This window comes from Phocoena phocoena, chromosome 2 (genome assembly GCF_963924675.1).
Source record: "Phocoena phocoena chromosome 2, mPhoPho1.1, whole genome shotgun sequence".
NCBI lineage: Eukaryota > Metazoa > Chordata > Mammalia > Artiodactyla > Phocoenidae > Phocoena > Phocoena phocoena.
In genome coordinates this window covers 173,238,454-173,258,248 of record NC_089220.1, presented here as the reverse complement: position 1 = coordinate 173,258,248, position 19,795 = coordinate 173,238,454, and the positions used below count along the sequence as shown (strand labels likewise).

Genomic DNA, 19,795 nt, shown 5'->3' with positions numbered 1-19,795 from the left:
AACGTGTACAAATAAACTTATCCACAAAACAGAAGCAGAGTCACAGATGTAGAAAACATGGTTATTGGGGGAAAAGGGGGAAGAGATAAATTGGGAGATTGGGATTGACATATACACACTACTATATATAAAATAGATAACTAATAAGGACCTGCTGTATAGCACAGGGAACTCTACTCAATACTCTGCAATGACCTATATGGGAATAGAAGCTAAAAAAGAGCGGATATGTGTGTATGCATAACTGATTCACTTTGCTGTACAGTAGACACTAACACAACACTGAAAATCAACTATACTGCAATAAAAATTTTCAAAAAACAAACTTAGAACCAAGCATAGGAATGATAGGAGCGTTCGTTATTAGTTAATTTCATCTTTGAAATGAAAGTTTCTGTCTGTTGCTTTTCTAGTCCTCTTGAGAACTTGGGTGTGCCAGACAATTGAGAGAGACTCAAAAAACTAAATCTGAATTCTCGTTCAACCTTGATCTATGTCAATTCAGTAGAATAGAAACAATGGAAACAATCGTACTTAATAAGTGGGACAGCAGGAAAATTTCCCTGTGGCTTTTGCTAGATATCAGTAACTAAAGTTGCCTTACTTTGCCTTTCATCACCGCACAGTCTTCCTGCCTATTGTTTTCATGACTTGGTTCTCCACGAAGCCATTTGGTAAATGTTACAGGGGCTCCATCACTCCATTCAAAGTACATTTGAATCTTGATGTCATTTAAGCCAATCCATAACTCATCACTTGGCTCTAAACAGGAAGAAAAACACAGAAGTCATTTACCCAAAGTTTTCTTTCTAAACATCAGAAGGTTATCAGGAAAAGAAGACCCGTTCTTTATCAACAACTCCCTTGATATTATCACTAGCATGAAAGACCATCCTCTTGAGCTTTAAACGGATCTACCTCTGTAGACTGAGATGTCAACTACATTTTATGTTGTCGAATTTTTTTTTTTTTTTTCTGGTGGTACGCAGGCCTCTCACTGTTGTGGCCTCTCCCGTTGTGGAGCACAGACTCCGGACGCGCAGGCTCAGCGGCCATGGCGCATGGGCCCAGCCGCTCCGCGGCATGTGGGATCTTCCCAGACCGGGGCACGAACCCGTGTCCGCTGCATCGCAGGCGGACTCCCAACCACTGCGCCACCAGGGAAGCCCCTACGTTGTCAATTTTAGTTTAAAATGTGTAATGTATTCTTCACATTGTGGATATGACTGTATTCTTTTGTTGTGCTACTGCAAATTCTATCTCCTGGGAGTTGTTAAACAGAAACTGAAGTGGGTCTATCATGATCCTCTATCTTGTGAAGCTGCTTTTTTGTTATAAATAATTTACCATATACCAACCACACTCACGGTGCTGGAAATATGGCAGCTTCTTTATACATAAATCTATTTGACTACTATTAAATCTTATTGAGTGTTTTAAAATAATAAAAATTAAAAACCACTCCTATTTTACTGATGATGTTATCAAGAACATTCTAGGTGTCTCTGTTAAAGTTTAATCACTGTAATAGGAGTGAAAATGATCCATACAGTGAGAAGATATATAAACTGAAGGCTTGGGCTGTCTTCTGGCATTTAGCACTTATTTATTAGTCTATGTATATGAATGAATCTGCCACCATTTTCACTATGAAACACCAGAAAAACCCAGATAGCAAACAAAAGTTAAAATAAAAACAACCAGGTATAGATATAAAAGAGGATCATTCTGTTTTGAAAATTCTATGAAGAGCATTATTGATTTTATCAGTAGTTTTAATTCTAAGAATTCTAAATATTGTTAAGTAAAAACGGGACCAAATAGAAGGCCTGAGGCCTCGTGACTAAAATCATACACGTTTTTCCATATTTTAAAAATTGAAGGAATACACAATTCAATATCTATTTAAGTTTCATGTGTTCTTTAAACAGTTAAATAAAATTACTTGCCAAAAGTTTGTAAAGATGATGCTGTAGTAGAAAATGAGAAATATGCCGCATTGTGTAGGAATTTCCCTAAATGGTTTAGTCTCTTCCTCTTGAAATTGTCACTCAAGTTTGCTTTTGGAGAAGTCCCTGACTGGCCTGGTGCCAGTCCCAGCAGATGTTTCCAGCACCATGAAACATGACTGGCATTGCCAGGATGATCCCTTTTCCTTTCACTTAATCTGGCTGATCATGTTCTTTGGGCAGAAAATACAGGCTCCAAAATGACCTCATGTACCCCTCAAGGTTTTTAGGTTCAAGACCAATGAAAACCTAAACTCCCAAGTCCCACGATTATAATAAAGTATCAAGAGTTTCTGATAAACATTTTTCTCACTAAACTGTTCTCCCCCTGTAGCTTCTGTACGCACAAGCTTGATCCTACAAAAATATATAAGATGTGAGCATAAAGTAGTTAGACGGACTTATCAATCTGTTAGAGAAGCTGTCTTTGTTGATGGAGTCATAACTTATATGTGTAGGTCCCAACTTATCCACTGTATTTCCATGATTAACATGAAAGATATCAACTCAACTAGCTACAAAAAGGTTTTCTAGGCTTCTGACTTAGAAACAAGCATTCTAATTTTATAACTTTCCTTTACCTTTATCAATATGATTTGTATTGTTTTAAATAAATAAATCTTTATCAATAATAAAAAAGAGAAGGTTTCCATAGTGAAAGTTTACTAATTCTCCAGCTGAGTCTAAAAGCAACCTTCGTCATCCAAACTCCTAAAATAACTCTAGCAATAAATATATAAGGTTCTCCTATTCCTAGACCCATATTATCTAAAGTAGAGCAAAATTTGCACGTTAGCCCTACAGCCTCTTAACTAATGTGTTTTCCACCGATTCACTCGCAAACCTTATTCCCTACTCTAAGTATCATGCCATCTCTGTCACGATATTATTCAGATACACTGGTTTTGATTACATTAGTATCGTGTAGTCCAGATGCTCCAGGACAGGTAAATGTAGAATAATCAAGAAATTATTTATGGGCTGTAGCAGAATATCATCATCACCCTGCCGAACTCAGTGAGGCGAGCAAAGGAGAAAGGACTCCGTTCAGCACTGGCGCTGACAGCAGCAGTGCTGGGGATGTTCTACATCTTTTTCTGAGACTACTTTATTCTTCTCATCTATTCGTTCATTGTTTTTCTCTTCTCCCCTACCCCTGCTCCTATCCATTTTCAGGCAGTAAGTGTCAGGAAGCAGTCCCCACCATCGCCACCATCCATTTCCTCTTGTTTTGCTCTCTGGAAACGAAAAGGTCCAGCTATTCTGCTGTAGCATAAGTGGAAGCAGAAAACGATAATCGTTGAATCAGCAAGTACGGCTGAGTGCCCGTCACCCTTACTTCCTTCCTCAGCCTCCTTCTCTTCAGGATAAGCATATTCCCAACTCGCTTTACTCACTTTTTAAATGTTTTTGATAGGGCCAATCTTTTAAAACTTTACAATATTGAGTTACTACATTTTCTCTTCGTCTCTTAGAGTCCTAAAATGGAGACGCAAATTTCTTTAAAAGGTTTAGGCCACCATCTAACCACTCCAATCAAATAAATTCTTTCTTTCCCTGCTCATCATTCTAGCAGCCTTAGCTAGATTAATAAAGAAAATAAAATTCAGAGGATGAGATGGTTCATTTAGAGACCTTTTCTGTGAGCCAAAACACGGGCCTTAAAAGAGAAAATACATCCGTACACACAACTAATTCCAACTAGTGAAATATTGTTCACAGATTTAAGGTAGACTGCTCTGAATCCAGATTATATATAGAAACACAGTATTTTTTTTTGAAACACAGTATTTTTAAAACTATGCATAGGTTGATTCCATATTAAAAAAACTCAAATGTTCTCTTAGTGGTAAAAATTCTTTAAATTACTATATAATTTTAATATTTTAGGCACGACTGATATTTGTTACTAAATTGTTCATTGAATTGTTTACTTGAATTTATTAGATTTAACATGTATGATTAAATTTTCCAAAGATGGGTGGTAAGTCAGGAAGATGAGAATCAAGTGTATTACAGATGAAGCTCTTACCATAGCCCAGCTGCGAGATAATGAAGTCAAATTCCTCGATGCTGTGTATACTTGCTAGGTCACCACCTTCCTTCCTACATGCAATCAAGGCATCTCTTTGGATTTTCTTCTCTTCTCTGTAAATCTTGTAACAGTGACCTGCATACGGCCACCACTGACTTGGACAGTAGGTAGGCACATCACTTTCTAGAAAAAAAAAAAAAAAAGAGTTTGGAAAACATTTAAAAGGAGTTTTTTTTTTATTGTTTAAACATTTTTTTAATTTAACAATATTTTCTATCATTCTCTACAGGAAACAGTTCATAGTCATAGGCAAATATAGGTAATATTTATTTTTCCATTTTTTGGCACAGGTATTCACAAAAGATAGACGAGATTGTGTTTGCTTTTAGACTAAAGATGATACGGAAGTCATCTTTCATTTTAAAATAAAGCCAAATGAGAAATCTGTTCTTATTTTCAACTGTACCTACAACAAGGCCACAGTAAGATACAACAGATTGTCTCATTTCGCCTGCATTTTATCATCGGCAGACCTGTCCTAAGCATGTTCTATAAATACTGGAAGCACAAGAGTTTTGTCATATAACGTATTCATTCCTCAAAAGATTTCAAGTTACCTCTATTCTACGGACATTAGGAAGCCATCCATTCCTCAGAGGATGGGCACAACTCACAAGGCAGGCAGGAGAAAGACGTGCTGACACAGGCCTAGAATGGGTGGGGGCGGGGGGGGGGCACCAAGGAGCTTCTGAAACCATGGCAGTGTGAGCCGGCCACCTGTGCCTTTGAACTAACCCACTGCCGTGCACTTGCTCCCAAAAGATGACACATAACTGCAGAAATCACAGGGACTTCGATTCCAAAGTCTTTCAGGCAAAATCTGAATCTGCCACAAGCTGTGTGATGTTGGGTCTGTCACATCACATGAACCTAACTATCCATGTATGTAAAATATTGTAAATAATATGAATACTAGTACTAATATTAAACTACCCATCCTCACTGTGTTCTGCACTTGAGATAATACGACTATAAATTACAAATACAACAACAATGTTTAATCAAACCAGTAACGGTGACCAAGGTCCTAATTATTGCTACTAGTAGTCAGGGTCAAATTTCATGACCTTGATTCTACATTACAAACATGACAGTAATGAGCTAGGGAAAGTGACAGTAACAACGTTCGAAGGCAAGAGACTTGCTTCATTCATCCTCATATAGGCCCTGAAATGGCACAGGGCCTGGCACAGAATAAGTGTCATGAATTGTTGGTCAAGAAAAAGAACTGAAGCTAGATTTACTATACAACAGCTTATTATGCCCACTTTATGGATACTATTTCAAACAGCAATTGAGCAATATATCTTGCGTAAAGAGGGACTATATTGCCAAATGAATGTCAATTTCTATATTTAAGTTTGATACTAAATGTTCTCAAATGTGCTGCCTTAGTACAGGGCACCTTTGTTATCCGTTTCATGTATCAGTTCCATAGTCTCTCAAAGTCTGGGAATGTCTGCATCACCTTTGTATAAGCTCGAGATTCTGTGTACAGTCATTCAAGTAAATAGGCAGTCCTGAGATCCAAACACTGTATTATTATAACAGAAAAGTGCATATTTTTAGAAAATCTATTCCTTCTATACAGTTCCAGTGGTGACCAAAAAAAAAGAAAAGTTAGTATCACTCTGGAGCCCTCTTGTGGGATATTTTAATTTTGCTGCTCAAGAAGTTGAAAATGATGCCAGCACATGCTGAGGGCTTCAAAAACTAAACAGATGCACTTTAAAAATATTTCAAAACATGGAAACAACCAATGTAGAGGCGTCCCCTGGGGCAGCCACAAAAAATGGCTTATTCCTGTACAGCAACACTGTCTGACTGAAATATAACATAATCCACAAATGGGAGCCACGTATGGAATTATACATTTGCCAGTTGCCATGTTAAATACAAGTCTCAAGAGAGACAGGTAACCTTCATTATAATAATACATCATATTTAACCCAATATATCCAAAATATTATCATATCAAGATGTAATCAATTAAAAAATAATGAGATCGTTCACTTTTGTTTTTCATGCTATGTCTTGTGAGTCCAGCGTGTATTTTACACTCACAGCAAATCTCTGTTGGAACCAGCCGCATTTCATGTGCTCAGGGGTCACGTGGTTAGTGGCTACTGAACTGGACAGTGCAGCTCTAGCAACCTAGGGATCATGGACGAACAGGGTGGCATTGCAAAGACAAACAGGGGACGAGGTGGAACCCTTGCCCAAGAAAGTCACCAATAATGTACGCTTCATAATCCTAACTCTGATATGCTTTTCCAAGCTCTGGTTTATTTGAGTTTATAGATAAGGTAGAATGATTAATCCAGGAAGTATAGAGAAATTCAAAAACCAATGGGAAGTGAAAGTTAGCAAGTGAAGCAAGTAAGGCATGTAACCGAGCAGGACCCTAGGGGGCCTTCCTGGGACAGATCCCCTCCCCCATATCCTCTGCTGTAGCTCCTCTCTGAAGTACCCAGATAATAGTATCTGATGGACATTTCCTGAGTTGTTTTACAGATGCTAAAACCACCACCAAATGGAAGAAATTAACTACTTGATGATCAGGAGGGTGTTGGCACCTAAGGATCGATAACATCAACCCCTGGGACACTGCCATGTTCCCTCACCATCAACCAATCACAGAATTTTGCACAAGCTGATCACATACCCTGCAACCCACCTCCCTCGCCTGGACTTTACAAATGTTTTCCTGAAACCCACAGGGGAGTTCAGTGTTTTGAGTACTAGCTGCCCTGGGCTCCTTGCTTGGCACCTGCAATAAACCCTTCAATTTCCTTCACCACAACCCGGTGTCAGTAGATCTGGCTTTACTGAACGCAGACCAGCAGACCCAAGTTTGGTTCCAGTAACAGGCATAGCAGAGAAATAAGAATAATGGACTGAGTGCTTGACGATATGAACAAACATTCACAGGAAGAACAAGTGTTAGTATTTCCACTTCATAGATAGGAAACTAAAACCGGGGGGTTAAGGAACAAGGCCAAGTTACAGAATTCTACCTCCTCACCTCAGACAGGATAAAACCACCATTCTCCTCACCCCCTAAGTGGTAATTCCAAACCTTCTGAAGGAGAATTATATGAGCTCTTCCAAGAGGGAAGGATTATATCAGTACCACTTGTCGTATGGGAGGAATAGAGGAGATGAAATACAAAAATGACTGAGGTCTCCCTGAGGCGTGCCCACAGCCATAAGGGTGACCCTGTAAAGTATAATCAAACCCAATAATGGGACCCTCATCTATATCCATTGGAGAACTCCGCCATATTTGTATCCATTAAAATGGCAAACACACCCACTCTTTGACCTGGCAATTCCACTTCTAGGAATAATCACACACATCAAATGACAGATGTATAAAGTTACTCACTGTGGGATTGTTTGTAATAATAAAAACTTGGAAGTAAACTAAAGTTCCATTAACAGGGGACTGGTTAAAAAAAAAATATGGTCTCTCCCTGCAATGGCTAACGTACAGCCATAAAAATGAACACAGAAGCTACCTATGTACTGTATGGAATGATGCCCCAAATTGCTATTAAGTGAAAAAAGTAGAGCAAAATGTATCATATGCTGTCATTTGTATAAAACAGACAAAAAGAATTACAAACATATTTGTTCATATATTCATAGAATAACTAGGTAAGGCTATACACCCAGACACGGTTATTCAGAGAGGAACTGCAAATCTGAAGTAAGAACTGGAAGAAATTATTATTATTTATCATGTTGTACCATAGACTTTCTAGCCATGTCAATCATATTTTAAAATAAATGAAATTGCTTTTAAAAGTCAAGGAGCAAAAGAAGTGAAGAATGCCACGCTGTCAGATTTCCCAAGAAGAACATATATATATACACACACATAAATGACCATGAAGTATTAAGTGTCTCTCCAAAAACAGGTGATGGTGAAAAAAATGTATCAATAGTTAGTTTGCTTTTTGTCAATTTGAAGAAAAAAATGCATTCTGGGCTTAGTAGCTTAATTCTTCTATAAAATTATAATAGAGCGCATAATTGCATTTTTTCCCGCTGGTCTAGCCTATATATAAAATTCAGTGACTACTTCTGGGATGTTTTATTCCATTTTGGTGAAGACTTCAGTGTATATGTTAAACTAAGTAACACTGGCGCCCAGATACGCCATTAAATAGTGAGGACATAATAAAAACATTCCTTTCAGATACTGATTTCCTAGCTTGGATTCCAGTTTTGTCACATGTGCGAGTTTTTTTATATCCTCTGAATATCTTTTTCCTCATCTAAAATGTGTGAATAATAATACCTACCTCACAGGGCAGCTGTGAAGATAAAATTTTTATTAATGCTGTGTCAAAGGCTTTGCTCATGCCCAAACACTCCAGCACACTCAGGAAAGGTTAGCAACCGCCAAAAAGACATTCTGTAGGAATATCATTAAGTTGATACCATAAACGATCAACAAAACCTGTCAGTGCCTACAGTTAGGACTAGACTGTAATCTGATCTTTAAATTATAATATTTTATACACTTCAGATCAGATAGATCACTTACCTGAGGGGATAACGAAAGAATTCAAAGTTGTGTTGCCCTTTTTACAAATATAGCCTAGCTTCTGAACACATTGCAGATTTTCCCATTTAGCACTTTTCCCGGGATTTAGTGACACACAGCTTTTTCCTGGTTCCGCTGATGGACTTCCTTTGGGGAAAAGAAAAAATAAAAGTGGGACTATTATAGGAATTACAAGTAAATAGACCCCCCAGAGCCTCGTGCGTTTATCCTTGGCATTTAATGGATCCCCACCCTTTCTGTTACACATTCACAAATAAATATTTAGTGCCTGCAGAGCAAAAGACATGTTGGGTGTCTATTTGTTTTCTCATTGTTGGATCATTCCAATACCTGAAATGTTGATTATATAAGTCTACTTCTTTGAAATAAAATTTTCCCCACAATATCAAACAATAAAGCTAAACCTTAAACCCTGAACAATCTTCACACTGGGTTATTTTACGTATGATAGGGGGGTAAATAACAAAAGAATACACCATGTTCCAAATCAGCCATATTCAACATTGTCGATACCTCCCCAGAAGCCTAAGTCAGGCTAACTGTGGACCAGCCAGAGAATTTCTGGACATGGGAAAACCTTCTCCAGTTAGAAAGAAGAGGCAGGAAAGAAGGCAATGCGAGGAGAAAGAGAAGGAAAGAGATGCTAGAAGCAGCAATGTGCCATAGTAAACGCTGATAAAGTACTCCCAGAGCTCAGACTCTCTCTCAAGATTTTCAACTCAGCCTATTGAAGAATACTTTTAGCAGCTAACCTCTCATCTCACTGCTTACTGGAAATGGATTAAAGAACCAGGTCAGGTCAACATTCTTAATGCAACTGATACATGCATAGATGCCCACATTTCTCATGCTTTTCCACCACTTTAATAAATGATTTGGAAACCAGTGCTCTAAAATCTTGCTCCATCTCACAAGAGAAGACAGGGTAATGAGTCACATTTTGTCAATGATTCTTCTTTGTGACCTCTGACATGTTGAAACCTGGACCTGGACCACACTTTCCCTTCCCGAAAGATGGGAATCACATCACCTGCTCCATAAAGGCTTTGTCAAAAATTTTTGTTAGTTGCTTGAACACAAAGAAAAAATTGTTAGTGATAAGGATAAAGATGTTTTTTAAATGTGTTGATAGTATGACCAAAATTCCAGTATAACTGAACTAACATAAGGTACCAGTACTAGAAAGAAACTTTCGGAAACAATAATGTATTTTACAGCTAACGGTTATTATTTAATATATGAGCTGGTAAATCATAGTAATACAGTTATTTATCAATAGAACACAAGACCTACTTTAATAAATCAACTCTTTGTCTTTAAATGGTTACTATAGTTATATATTTGAATTCACACTTCTATACCTTTTGTGTAAACTATCCTCACTTCAAATGTAGATGTATTTTAATAGGTGCTTTACTTGTTAAGTACTCAGTTGAAGGCTGATTGAACAACTTATACAATAACAACTTCTAATGTTCCACAAGGTTTCTAATTTTCATTTGAAGAAACTCTCATATTATTTCAGAAGGTGGTTTAATTTTGCGCCTACTTCTCAGGAATTGGTTTAATCAGGAAGGACATTTCTTTTCCTTTCTCATTAATATTCCAATTTTATTCCTCACTTTCACAGAATCTAGACCCCTCAATTTTCTCACTGAACTCTCAGAACGCAAGTGGTTAAATATTACAATAATCATCACTTAAAACTGCGTAATAAATAAAATGATCTGCCTACAATAATTAAGCAGCAAAGAATAAACTCTAATCCCCCAACAAGTGATTATTATTGTCTAATGATCTGACTAAGCCAACTGGCATTCTCCAATTTAGTGTGACTGAGTCAGTAAGCAGACATATCCAATTCTCACTCATAAATAGCACCTCTTATATTCCCTTGCAGCAGTGTTTACTTACCATATTCCAGAGGAAAGCAGAGCTGACAGCCCTGTAAACATCATGCATTGAAGGAGTCCATTGAAAGTCAAATTTCATAGTAAAATCTAATCAGTTTAAACTGACGTATGTGCTCTAAAAATTCCCTCTCATGTTTTAGCATATTCCGAATATTATCTACCTATTTCAAAGTTTTCAATACCATAAGTCGGTAACATGGAAAATGTGGAGAGTTTAATTTTCTAAGCCAAATGCAAAAAGCGTTCGATGGCTTTAAAAAAAGAAGTCTGACCATATGAAGAAAAACCACACCAGTATTTTCCATAGCAGAACTGGTAAATGAAAATGTGACCCGTCCTTTCCCACACCTACGGGAGACATCACTAATCCTTACTTGCACACTTTCCTAATAGATCAAGATTAGTACAGGATGGGGTCTGGGTTGGGAGTGGAGAATCACACTCAGTAGAGCGCCTTAGGCAGCCACTAACAATGGTTGGTGCTGGTGAATGAGATGAAGACGTTTTGTCATCATCGGTCTTTTTGTTTTCTCCGAATAATTTCTGTATATGTGAAACATCTTTATCATCTAGTCTCCTTTTATGTTCTGTTACCTCTACGTTACAACAATATAGAAATAATTAGCTCAGAGTATTTTCTGTCCTCCAAAAAATGGGAAAGCCGTTGAAGGCTTGATCATCCCCTGTGTTTTTCTACAACTAAACTACAAACTGTCAACAAAACTGCTCATGAATGATTATGCTAGTATGGAATATTACAATCTGTGGCTGGTACTATTTTTAATCCAACTCTAGTCGATTAAAAATAGGAGAAAATGGCTTCAACGTAGACCTTCAGATCATTATAACGATGACAGAAATACTGCAAATATCTCATGGCTCAAGATAATGAGAAATTCTCCAGCCTGAAACAACTGAAATTTCTTAAATTCATAGCGTGTGTGAAGATTTAAATAAATATGTACAAAATCTTTGAATATACTATGTAGCATTATATATTATATATATATCATAAATATAAAATCAAATTTTTGAATATAATACCTAGCAAATCAAGGATGCTCTGCGAATATATACTTTAACAGAGTCCTCTATTGACCTGTGTGATTATCCTTCCAGACAAGACAAGTCCTTATCCCAGAAAGCTGGAATAACCTTATGGTGTTAGAGTATTCAAATCTAGTTGGCAGGTTTCAGAGCAAGGTGAGAAATAAACTGTACTTGATGAAATCTCCCAGTTCCTCTCTTTGAGATCTACATGTGAGCTGATGAAGGTCTCCATGGTACCTAGCTAAATTAAATGCAATTGAATGCAACCAGCTTAACGCCACCAAGTTAATCAGATGAGCTTAACCCTACCTGGTAACCAGTTCAAGTATCGGAACGGACTGCCCCCACTCCACTGCCATCCACTGTTGAAACTCAGACTGTTCAGTCCAATCCAGAGTCCGGAAGTCAAGGAACTGGTTAACCCTTTATGACAAAAGCAAAACAAAAACAAAACTGACATTCGGAAAAGATGGTGAAATCAAACTCAGAATTAGGTACTTGAACCAAAATGTACTAGAGAGAAGTAACGAAGATCATGCCAAGCATGTCTCCTTTGATCCTCTCATCAGCGGGAAGCAAGTACAACCATTACCTCCACGGGCATGTAAAGAAACAGAGGTGAGAACACAGATAAGCCAGCAACGGTCTCGCTGAGGGTCTAACCCAGGTGTGACCAGGCTTCAGCCCCCAGCATCTTGATGACTTCTATAGGATCATGTGAATGTGCTTCTAATTTGGAGAAGACTCTCTTTGACTATCGTCAAACAAAAACATGTTTACTTCATTTTAGAGTAAAACTAAGATTTCTTTTGTACCGAAGTCACCGTTGTCTATCGTGAAAAAGTTTACCACACACTTCAATCTATTTCACTCTCCTAAGTTACTACCCGACCTCATATTTTAGAACTTACGCTCAGAATTTTACTCGATGACATTTTAAAACATCCATTTTTTTCCTCATTAAGACGATGATTAAAAACTAAGTGCTTGTGCTACTATGAATAACACTTAGGCAGCTAATACATCATAATTACAATGTTTCAAAGTCTGTGCTAGGCCTGAGATACAATAAAAAAACAAAACAGAAGCAACATGGACCTCAGTCCGCCCAGGTTAAACAACTCTAATGTGTTATTACCTGTAACTTTTTTTTTTTTTTTTTTTTTTTTTTGCGGTTTGCGGGCCTCTCACTGTTGCGGCCTCTCCCGTTGCGGAGCACAGGCTCCGGACACGCAGGCTCAGCGGCCATGGCTCACGGGCCCAGCCGCTCCGCGGCAATGTGGGATCTTCCCGGACCGGGGCACGAACCCGCGTCCCCTGCATCGGCAGGCGGACTCTCCACCACTGCACCACCAGGGAAGCCCTACCTGTAACTTTTAAAAAACCATGGATTTGCTGTTCTCTCTATATTCTTTTTAGTTGATTTAAAAGAATTAATGGAAAGGAAAACTATCCTTTGTCTTAAATAAAATACCAACCTGAAGTGTCTATAAACATAAAGGGTAATCATAAATGGACCACTTTATATTTACTGTTCTCTAGAGGATATATTCCCCAGTCAAATTTTTCAATGGTGAGAAGAACCACTTACTGTATTCGGGGCACTGTTTTCGCTTGTTTTCAATCCTCACAAACTCTTATTAGGTACTGCCATCTCCATTGTACAGATTAGGAATTTGACACCCAAAGAGTTTAGATGTCATGTGCAGAGTTGAAATTTAAACCTAGGTTCTTTTTGGGATTTAATTCCCTGACCAGGGACCACATCCACGCCCCTGCATTGGAAGCACGGACTCTTAACCACTGGACCGCCAGGGAAGTCCCTAAACCTGGGTTCTTATGACATAAAATCCCAGACCCTTTAGTTCTGATGCAACCAACTAAGCTATCCAAATTCACCGACATTTTCCCCAATTTTTCATTAGCTGATATATACACACATTCATGTCACAAAATCAAATGAAAGGGGATTACAGTGACTTGATGCCCCAGAATCATACCTCACATTTTTTGCTCCCCAATCCCATAAAAGCACAGATCACATTCTTGGAGAAACGTGACCGGAATGCTGTCAGCTTATTCAGCATCTGGCAGAAAGGCACTGACAAAGGGAGAAGCCGCTTGAGGATACTGACTAGGTTGATATTGATTAGGTAGGTTGATGCTTAATGAACTGAACTGAATCCAATACTGGAGTTATTTACTGAAAAGTAAACCCTATTGCATAATTTCTTTAAAGTAATAAAAATGGGATGAAAGTAACTACTAGCATGTAAAAAGTCAGTGAAAATTAATTCAGATTCACTTATCTTTATCAAGTGTTGTAGAAAAAAAAAAGTCTGAGTTAGTACAGCTCTTGCCCTTAGGTACTTTATACACTTTGAGAGGTATCTCGTCCAGGGCCTTCATTTTACAGATGAAGAAACTGAGGACAGAGAGGTTAAGAAACTTGTGGAGAGTGAAACAGAGGATGAGTAAATTAGGACTTGCACCCAGGGTTCACTTTGGTGTTTCCAGTGAATTCAACCCTTGCTTAAATTAAATTTGCCTGTGAGTTACTATTACTGATATAATACATTTTCCAGATAAGTTTAGATGTTAGAGCACCTTTAAATAAAGAACCATGAACTAAAAAGATATTTCTGATAAATGTCATCCCTCCCCAAACAATAGTTCATGGCAGAACTCACTCTGGTTTACCTGTGAAGACTCAGCATTTGGTTCTCCAAAGTTGGAATTTAACCAAAAAATAAAATACTTATTACAAGCTATGTCAAGGAAATGACATTATCAAAAGGGAAAATCTTAATATTTCTCTAGTCTTAAATCTCTGCAATGAGCACCATCGACTATGACTGCATTCATTACAAAGAAAATACTGATAATGAAGTGATAGAAATTCATTCATAGTAAATCAATTTTATAGTTATTCATCTCATTGATGGTTTCCCTTTAGTTCGTTAATTATTTTACATAGTTATTAAAACTCTTTTGAGTACTAAACTATTACTTATGTCTCTTTAGGGTAAATTAAAGAAACCAACAAAAACGGCCATCTCACCTCATTCATGTAAATAGATAACTTATAAGGTGTCAGGAGGAGATGCCTGTCTACTAGTCTGTACCTTAGAAATGTCATTCTAGGATCAGTGTCATGTTGATACTATATTTTATGTTAATAATTATTTTATTAAATACCACTGAACATTGATTTTTTCATAAATTATTTTTCTTATTGACATATAGTTGACATACAATATTACATTAGTTTCAGGTATACAACATAGCGATCTGACATTGCATACATTATGAAATGGTCACCGCAATAAGTCTAGTAACCATCTGTGCCCATACAAAGTTATTACAATATAATTGACCATATTCCTTATGCTGTGTATTACATCCCCATGACGTTGTTATATAACTGGAAGGTTGTACCTCTTAATCCTCTAACTATTTCACCTACTCCCCACCTGCCCTCCCTTATGGCAGCCACCCATTTGTTCTCTGTATCTATGCATCTGTTTTCATTTTGTTTTGTTTTCTAGATTCCATACATAAGTGAGATCAAGAGGTATTCATCTGTCTCTGACTTACTTCACTTAGCATAATACCTTCTAGACTCACCCATGTTGTCACAAATGGCAAAATTTCATTTTTTATGGTTGGATAATATTCCACTGTATGTATGTATACATACCACATCTTCCTTATCCATTTGTCTATCAATGGACACTTAACGTTGTATCCATATCTTGGCTATTGTAAATAACGCTGCAGTGAACACTGGAATGCATATGTCTTTTTGAATTCGTGTTTTTGGTTTTTTTCCAGGTAAATAATCAGAAGTAAAATCGCTGGACGCCATGGTAGTTCTATTTTTAGTTTTTTGAGGCCCGTCCATACGGTTCCCCACAGTGCCTGCACCAGTTCACATCCCCACTGACAGCACATGAGGGTTCCCTTTTCTCCACATCTTTGCCAACACTTGCCTTTTGTTGTCTTTTTGATAATAGCCAATCTAACTGGTGTGAAGTGGTATCTCACAGTGGCTGTGATTTGCATTTCCCTGATGATTAATGATGTTGAGCATCTTTTCACGTGTATGTTTTCTTTGAGAAAATGTCTCTTCAAGTTGTTTTGGTTTTTCTCGGGCTTTGGGGGTCTATTTTTGATGTTGGGTTGTATGAGTTCCTCGTATATGTTGGATATAGCTATTCCCCAAAATATTCTGGTATGTTTTAAAACTTATAATAAAATACGCATATCTAAATTTTCAAAGCTATAACTTTTTGAACAGAACTGTAGGAATAAATAAATTAGATTTTGCCTGAGACTGCTTAATTAAATTACTATGTTTGGCATGATGAGAAAAGATGATCACTCTTTAAGGAAATTATCCTTGAGACTCTCCTTATCTACTCTAGGTACTCCTAGGCTTGTTTTGAAGAATTAAATTAAGTAATTACTTCTTAAACCAGGGCCTAATACACAGTATATGCTCAATAAATGTAAGCTATCGCTATTATTAATATTATTATTATCATTATTACTCCATGTTGAATTCGGGTTGGCAAAAAGTGTGATTTACAAACAAATTTCAAGCTTTGTGTTAAATATATCACTTAAAGCTGATGAGTGTCATCCACAATTTTTTCTCTAAAGTGTTTTTAATTTTCTAAAGAAGATGACCAAATTTACATTTCTTTTTTTTTTTCTTGCGGTACGCGGGCCTCTCACTGTTGCAGCCTCTCCCATTGTGGAGCACAGGCTCCGGACGCGCAGGCTCAACGGCCATGGCTCACGGGCCCAGCCGCTCCGTGGCATGTGGGATCCTCCCAGACCGGGGCACGAACCCGGGTCCCCGGCATCGGCAGATGGACTCTCAACCACTGCACCACCAGGGAAGCCCCCCAATTTTTTTTAGTATTATTACACAAAGCATCAATTCCACATGCTAAACTTTTTAATGTTTAATTTTCCTGCATGTATCGTCTGAAACAGTTTATACCTACTTTTGAACTTAGTTGTAATAGAAGACGTATTACTGTCCAATAGTACACTGTACTGTTCTTTTCTATACTGTGGTCCAACTTGTTCTCCACCCAGCACCATACGGAAACTGGCAAAAACAATCAAAGTAACCAGCCAATTTCACTTCCTATATCTTATTTCAGTTCTATAAATCCTAGTCCTATGCAGACATAGTTATAAATCTGATTCAGGAACTGAGGATTCAATAGGGTGTCCCAACATTTTTGAGGGTAGAAGAGATGATGAAATGACTCTGGGTGATATAAGAATTGGCCGCTGGGCAGAAGCCGTTAACCCAGCAGATAATGTGAAATCAGATTGCCAGTTTAGAATAAACTTACTGGAGCAAGGAGCTGCTGACATCTAAATTAAAGGTTCCCTTTAGTGCTTTGGGGGCCACCAGATCCTTGCTTATTTTTAAGTGAGACCCTGTCAGAGCGTAATGGAAAGACAGCGTTGAATTCCAATTCAGTTATTTTCTGAACGGGCGGCATTACGCAAAATTCCTACCTTCTCCCTCCTAATCTGTTATCTATAAAGTGGGGACAATATTACTCATTTACAAGGTTGGTGTCGGCTTTAGAAATAAAGCTCAGTGTCTGACACACAACAGCTGTTTAATAAATAACAGCTAATTTGATCTCAGAGTCATAAGAGGCTTATACCTTTTAGAAAAATGAAATTTACTACTCAAAATTCTCACATAAAAGAAATCATATTTTAAAAGCGTAACTATGTGTGGTTTTTAAAAAATGTTAGCGCCCTATTTTCCAGAATGGAGTAGATGTCAATCCCTCACTCACCCCAGGATTTTCTAGTCTTCCCCAATATACGCTGATAAATCCCAAATGTCATGAATATCTTCCCTCTAGAAAACAAAAGTCTGGTTTATTTTTTAAATTCCCCATCAGACTTTTTTTGTCCCCTAATGCATGGCATTTTTGACTTAAAGAAAAGCAGGAAATACTACAAATCTCATTCGAGAAGTCATTCCTACCCGGATTTCAGTTAAAATTTGCTGACTGAAATTCCGGAGGCTTGGATAAGATTCAAATAAGTATCTGAGGTGAACTCAGCCTCCCAATCTCTTAGGGCTTGTTTGCGCTCCTGGGGACACAGTAATAGTCCTTGCTGATTAGAGAAGCATTTCCTGCAGCCAGAAGGCTGACAGCGGGGCCAGGAATGAGGAAGTGAGTGGCCCAGAGATGCTGTCCTGCTCATAGAGCCTCTTTCCCCTAGCAACTGGGGAAGAGTTCAAAAGTAACCTGTGCTCTGTCCCTTGGCTTCCAAAAAGCCAGAAAACAAGCAAAACTCAGAAGAGTCAAGATAACACAACCCGCAAACGGATTCCTTAAAAAAAAAAAGCCAAGTGAAACCATTTCAACTCTGAGGTTTCTCTAACCCGTGCAAGCCAGCACAAATCACACCGGGAATTCTCTCTCTTCCTTAATCACCTACATAAATTTTGTCTTCTCTCTGTCTCTGTTTTCCTCTTTTTCTCCTTATTTTCACACATGGTTGCAAATATTGGTCCCTCTGTACTTTGCCCCAATACTGCATACAAAGACCCCAAGGACCAACACAAAACAGAATCACTGAGCAGACAGAGGCGTAATCCCATCTCTGAGCTCACGAATGCCCATAGTGAGGTCGCATTGCTTTTCTATTGTCAATCTCTTTAATGATGGCCGAAAGAAAATGGTGGCTTGCAGCCTATACTGAAAGCAGAAAAATTTTAAATGTTATACTTGGTACAAGAAAGATTTCATTACAGTGGAGCTAGTACTCATGATTTAGTCCTCGGAAATGGACTAGAAAAGTCTTTCTTACCCAAGAATGCTTTATGTATTTCACAAGGTGGTGCTAAAAAAAATTCATGGTACATTTTTTTCTGCCCCAAATAGAATGCAATCAACATCTTCAAATTCAATTAAAAAATAATAACTTATAGGAGAAGTGTGTTCGAATTGATGGAGAGGATCACCCGCAAAGAGCTGGAGAAAGGGAATCCTAGGTGATGAGACAAGGCTGGGGACAGCTCTGTCCCTTGTAACAGTTCACACACACTCTCCCACTGCAGCGCAGCAGCCTCAGGTAATCGCCCCCAAGGTCTCCCAGCTTCACAGAGCCGGGGCCCAGGGGGCCAGGCTCCTGAGTCTGTGCTCCTTACTCCTGAGCTCTGCTGCCTGCTATCCAGGCGGATGCAATCTGTAGGCTTTGCTGATACAGCAGGTACCGTACCCAGTGCTTTGCCAAGTGGGGTCCCCATCCACTTGCCCTAGAATCACCTGGAAATTTGATAACATGCAGATTCCAGGACCCCACATCATACCTACTGATCTACAGTCTCTGGGGTTTGCACCCAGGCAGCTTCACTTTAACAAAGTACCCTGGTGACTGATAAGGAGCTTCACACTTAAGAACCACTGTCTTCTCGCCATAAACTGACCACTGGTGCAAACGTGAGGCTGAATTTCTAAATAATGTTTTTTCTTGTGCTGCATCCTCACTTGTCAGTCAGCAAACATCCCTTGAGACTGTCTTCCCGGAAGGTTCTGTGTGAATCTCTTTAGGGGTTGGGAGGACATACATATTCACAAGACATTCCTCACTTTCAGCCATCTGCCTCTCAAATCCATTCTCTACACAGCCTTCAATTTGCTTATAATTTGTATTTATTTGCTTGTTTTCTTGTCTATGTGTTTTCCCCATTGGACTTTAAGCTCCACGTGGACAGGACTTGGCAGGCTTTGGTCACTGCTGTGTCCCCAGGAGCTAGCATAATGCCTCACACAGAGAAATCACCCATCTTGTAGAATGAATGAATGAATAAAAAACGAATGTATTTATAGTCTTGTAGGGGAAGTGGGACATATGCAAGTAACCACTGTAAAAGTGGTAAACAAATAAGAGAAAGGCAGATGGAAATAGAGAAGACTGCGTTTCCACTGTATAAAATGTGGGGAATTCCAGGTACAAGAAAGGCCATGGGGACAGATGTGGAGGTGAGAAAGTATGAGACATAGACGAGGAAACCAAAAGTTTTCTCTTGTCAAGACTGCAAAATGCACAAGGGGAACAGCAGTCAGTGGACAGGTGACAGCCCCTGAATGTCAGG

General features: G+C 38.4%; 1 protein-coding gene across 1 annotated transcript in view; it reads right to left on the bottom strand.

Annotated features, from left to right (window-relative positions):
- Window positions 1–19,795, bottom strand: part of MRC1 (mannose receptor C-type 1) — a 96,475-nt gene that overhangs the window by 54,295 nt on the left and 22,385 nt on the right. The window contains exons 5-8 of the mRNA XM_065872619.1: window positions 11,953–12,066; window positions 8,660–8,806; window positions 4,042–4,227; window positions 605–762 (exon numbers count right to left, since the gene is read on the bottom strand). Coding sequence (XP_065728691.1) covers window positions 605–762; window positions 4,042–4,227; window positions 8,660–8,806; window positions 11,953–12,066 — 605 coding nt within the window. The remainder of the gene's footprint in view (window positions 1–604; window positions 763–4,041; window positions 4,228–8,659; window positions 8,807–11,952; window positions 12,067–19,795) is intronic.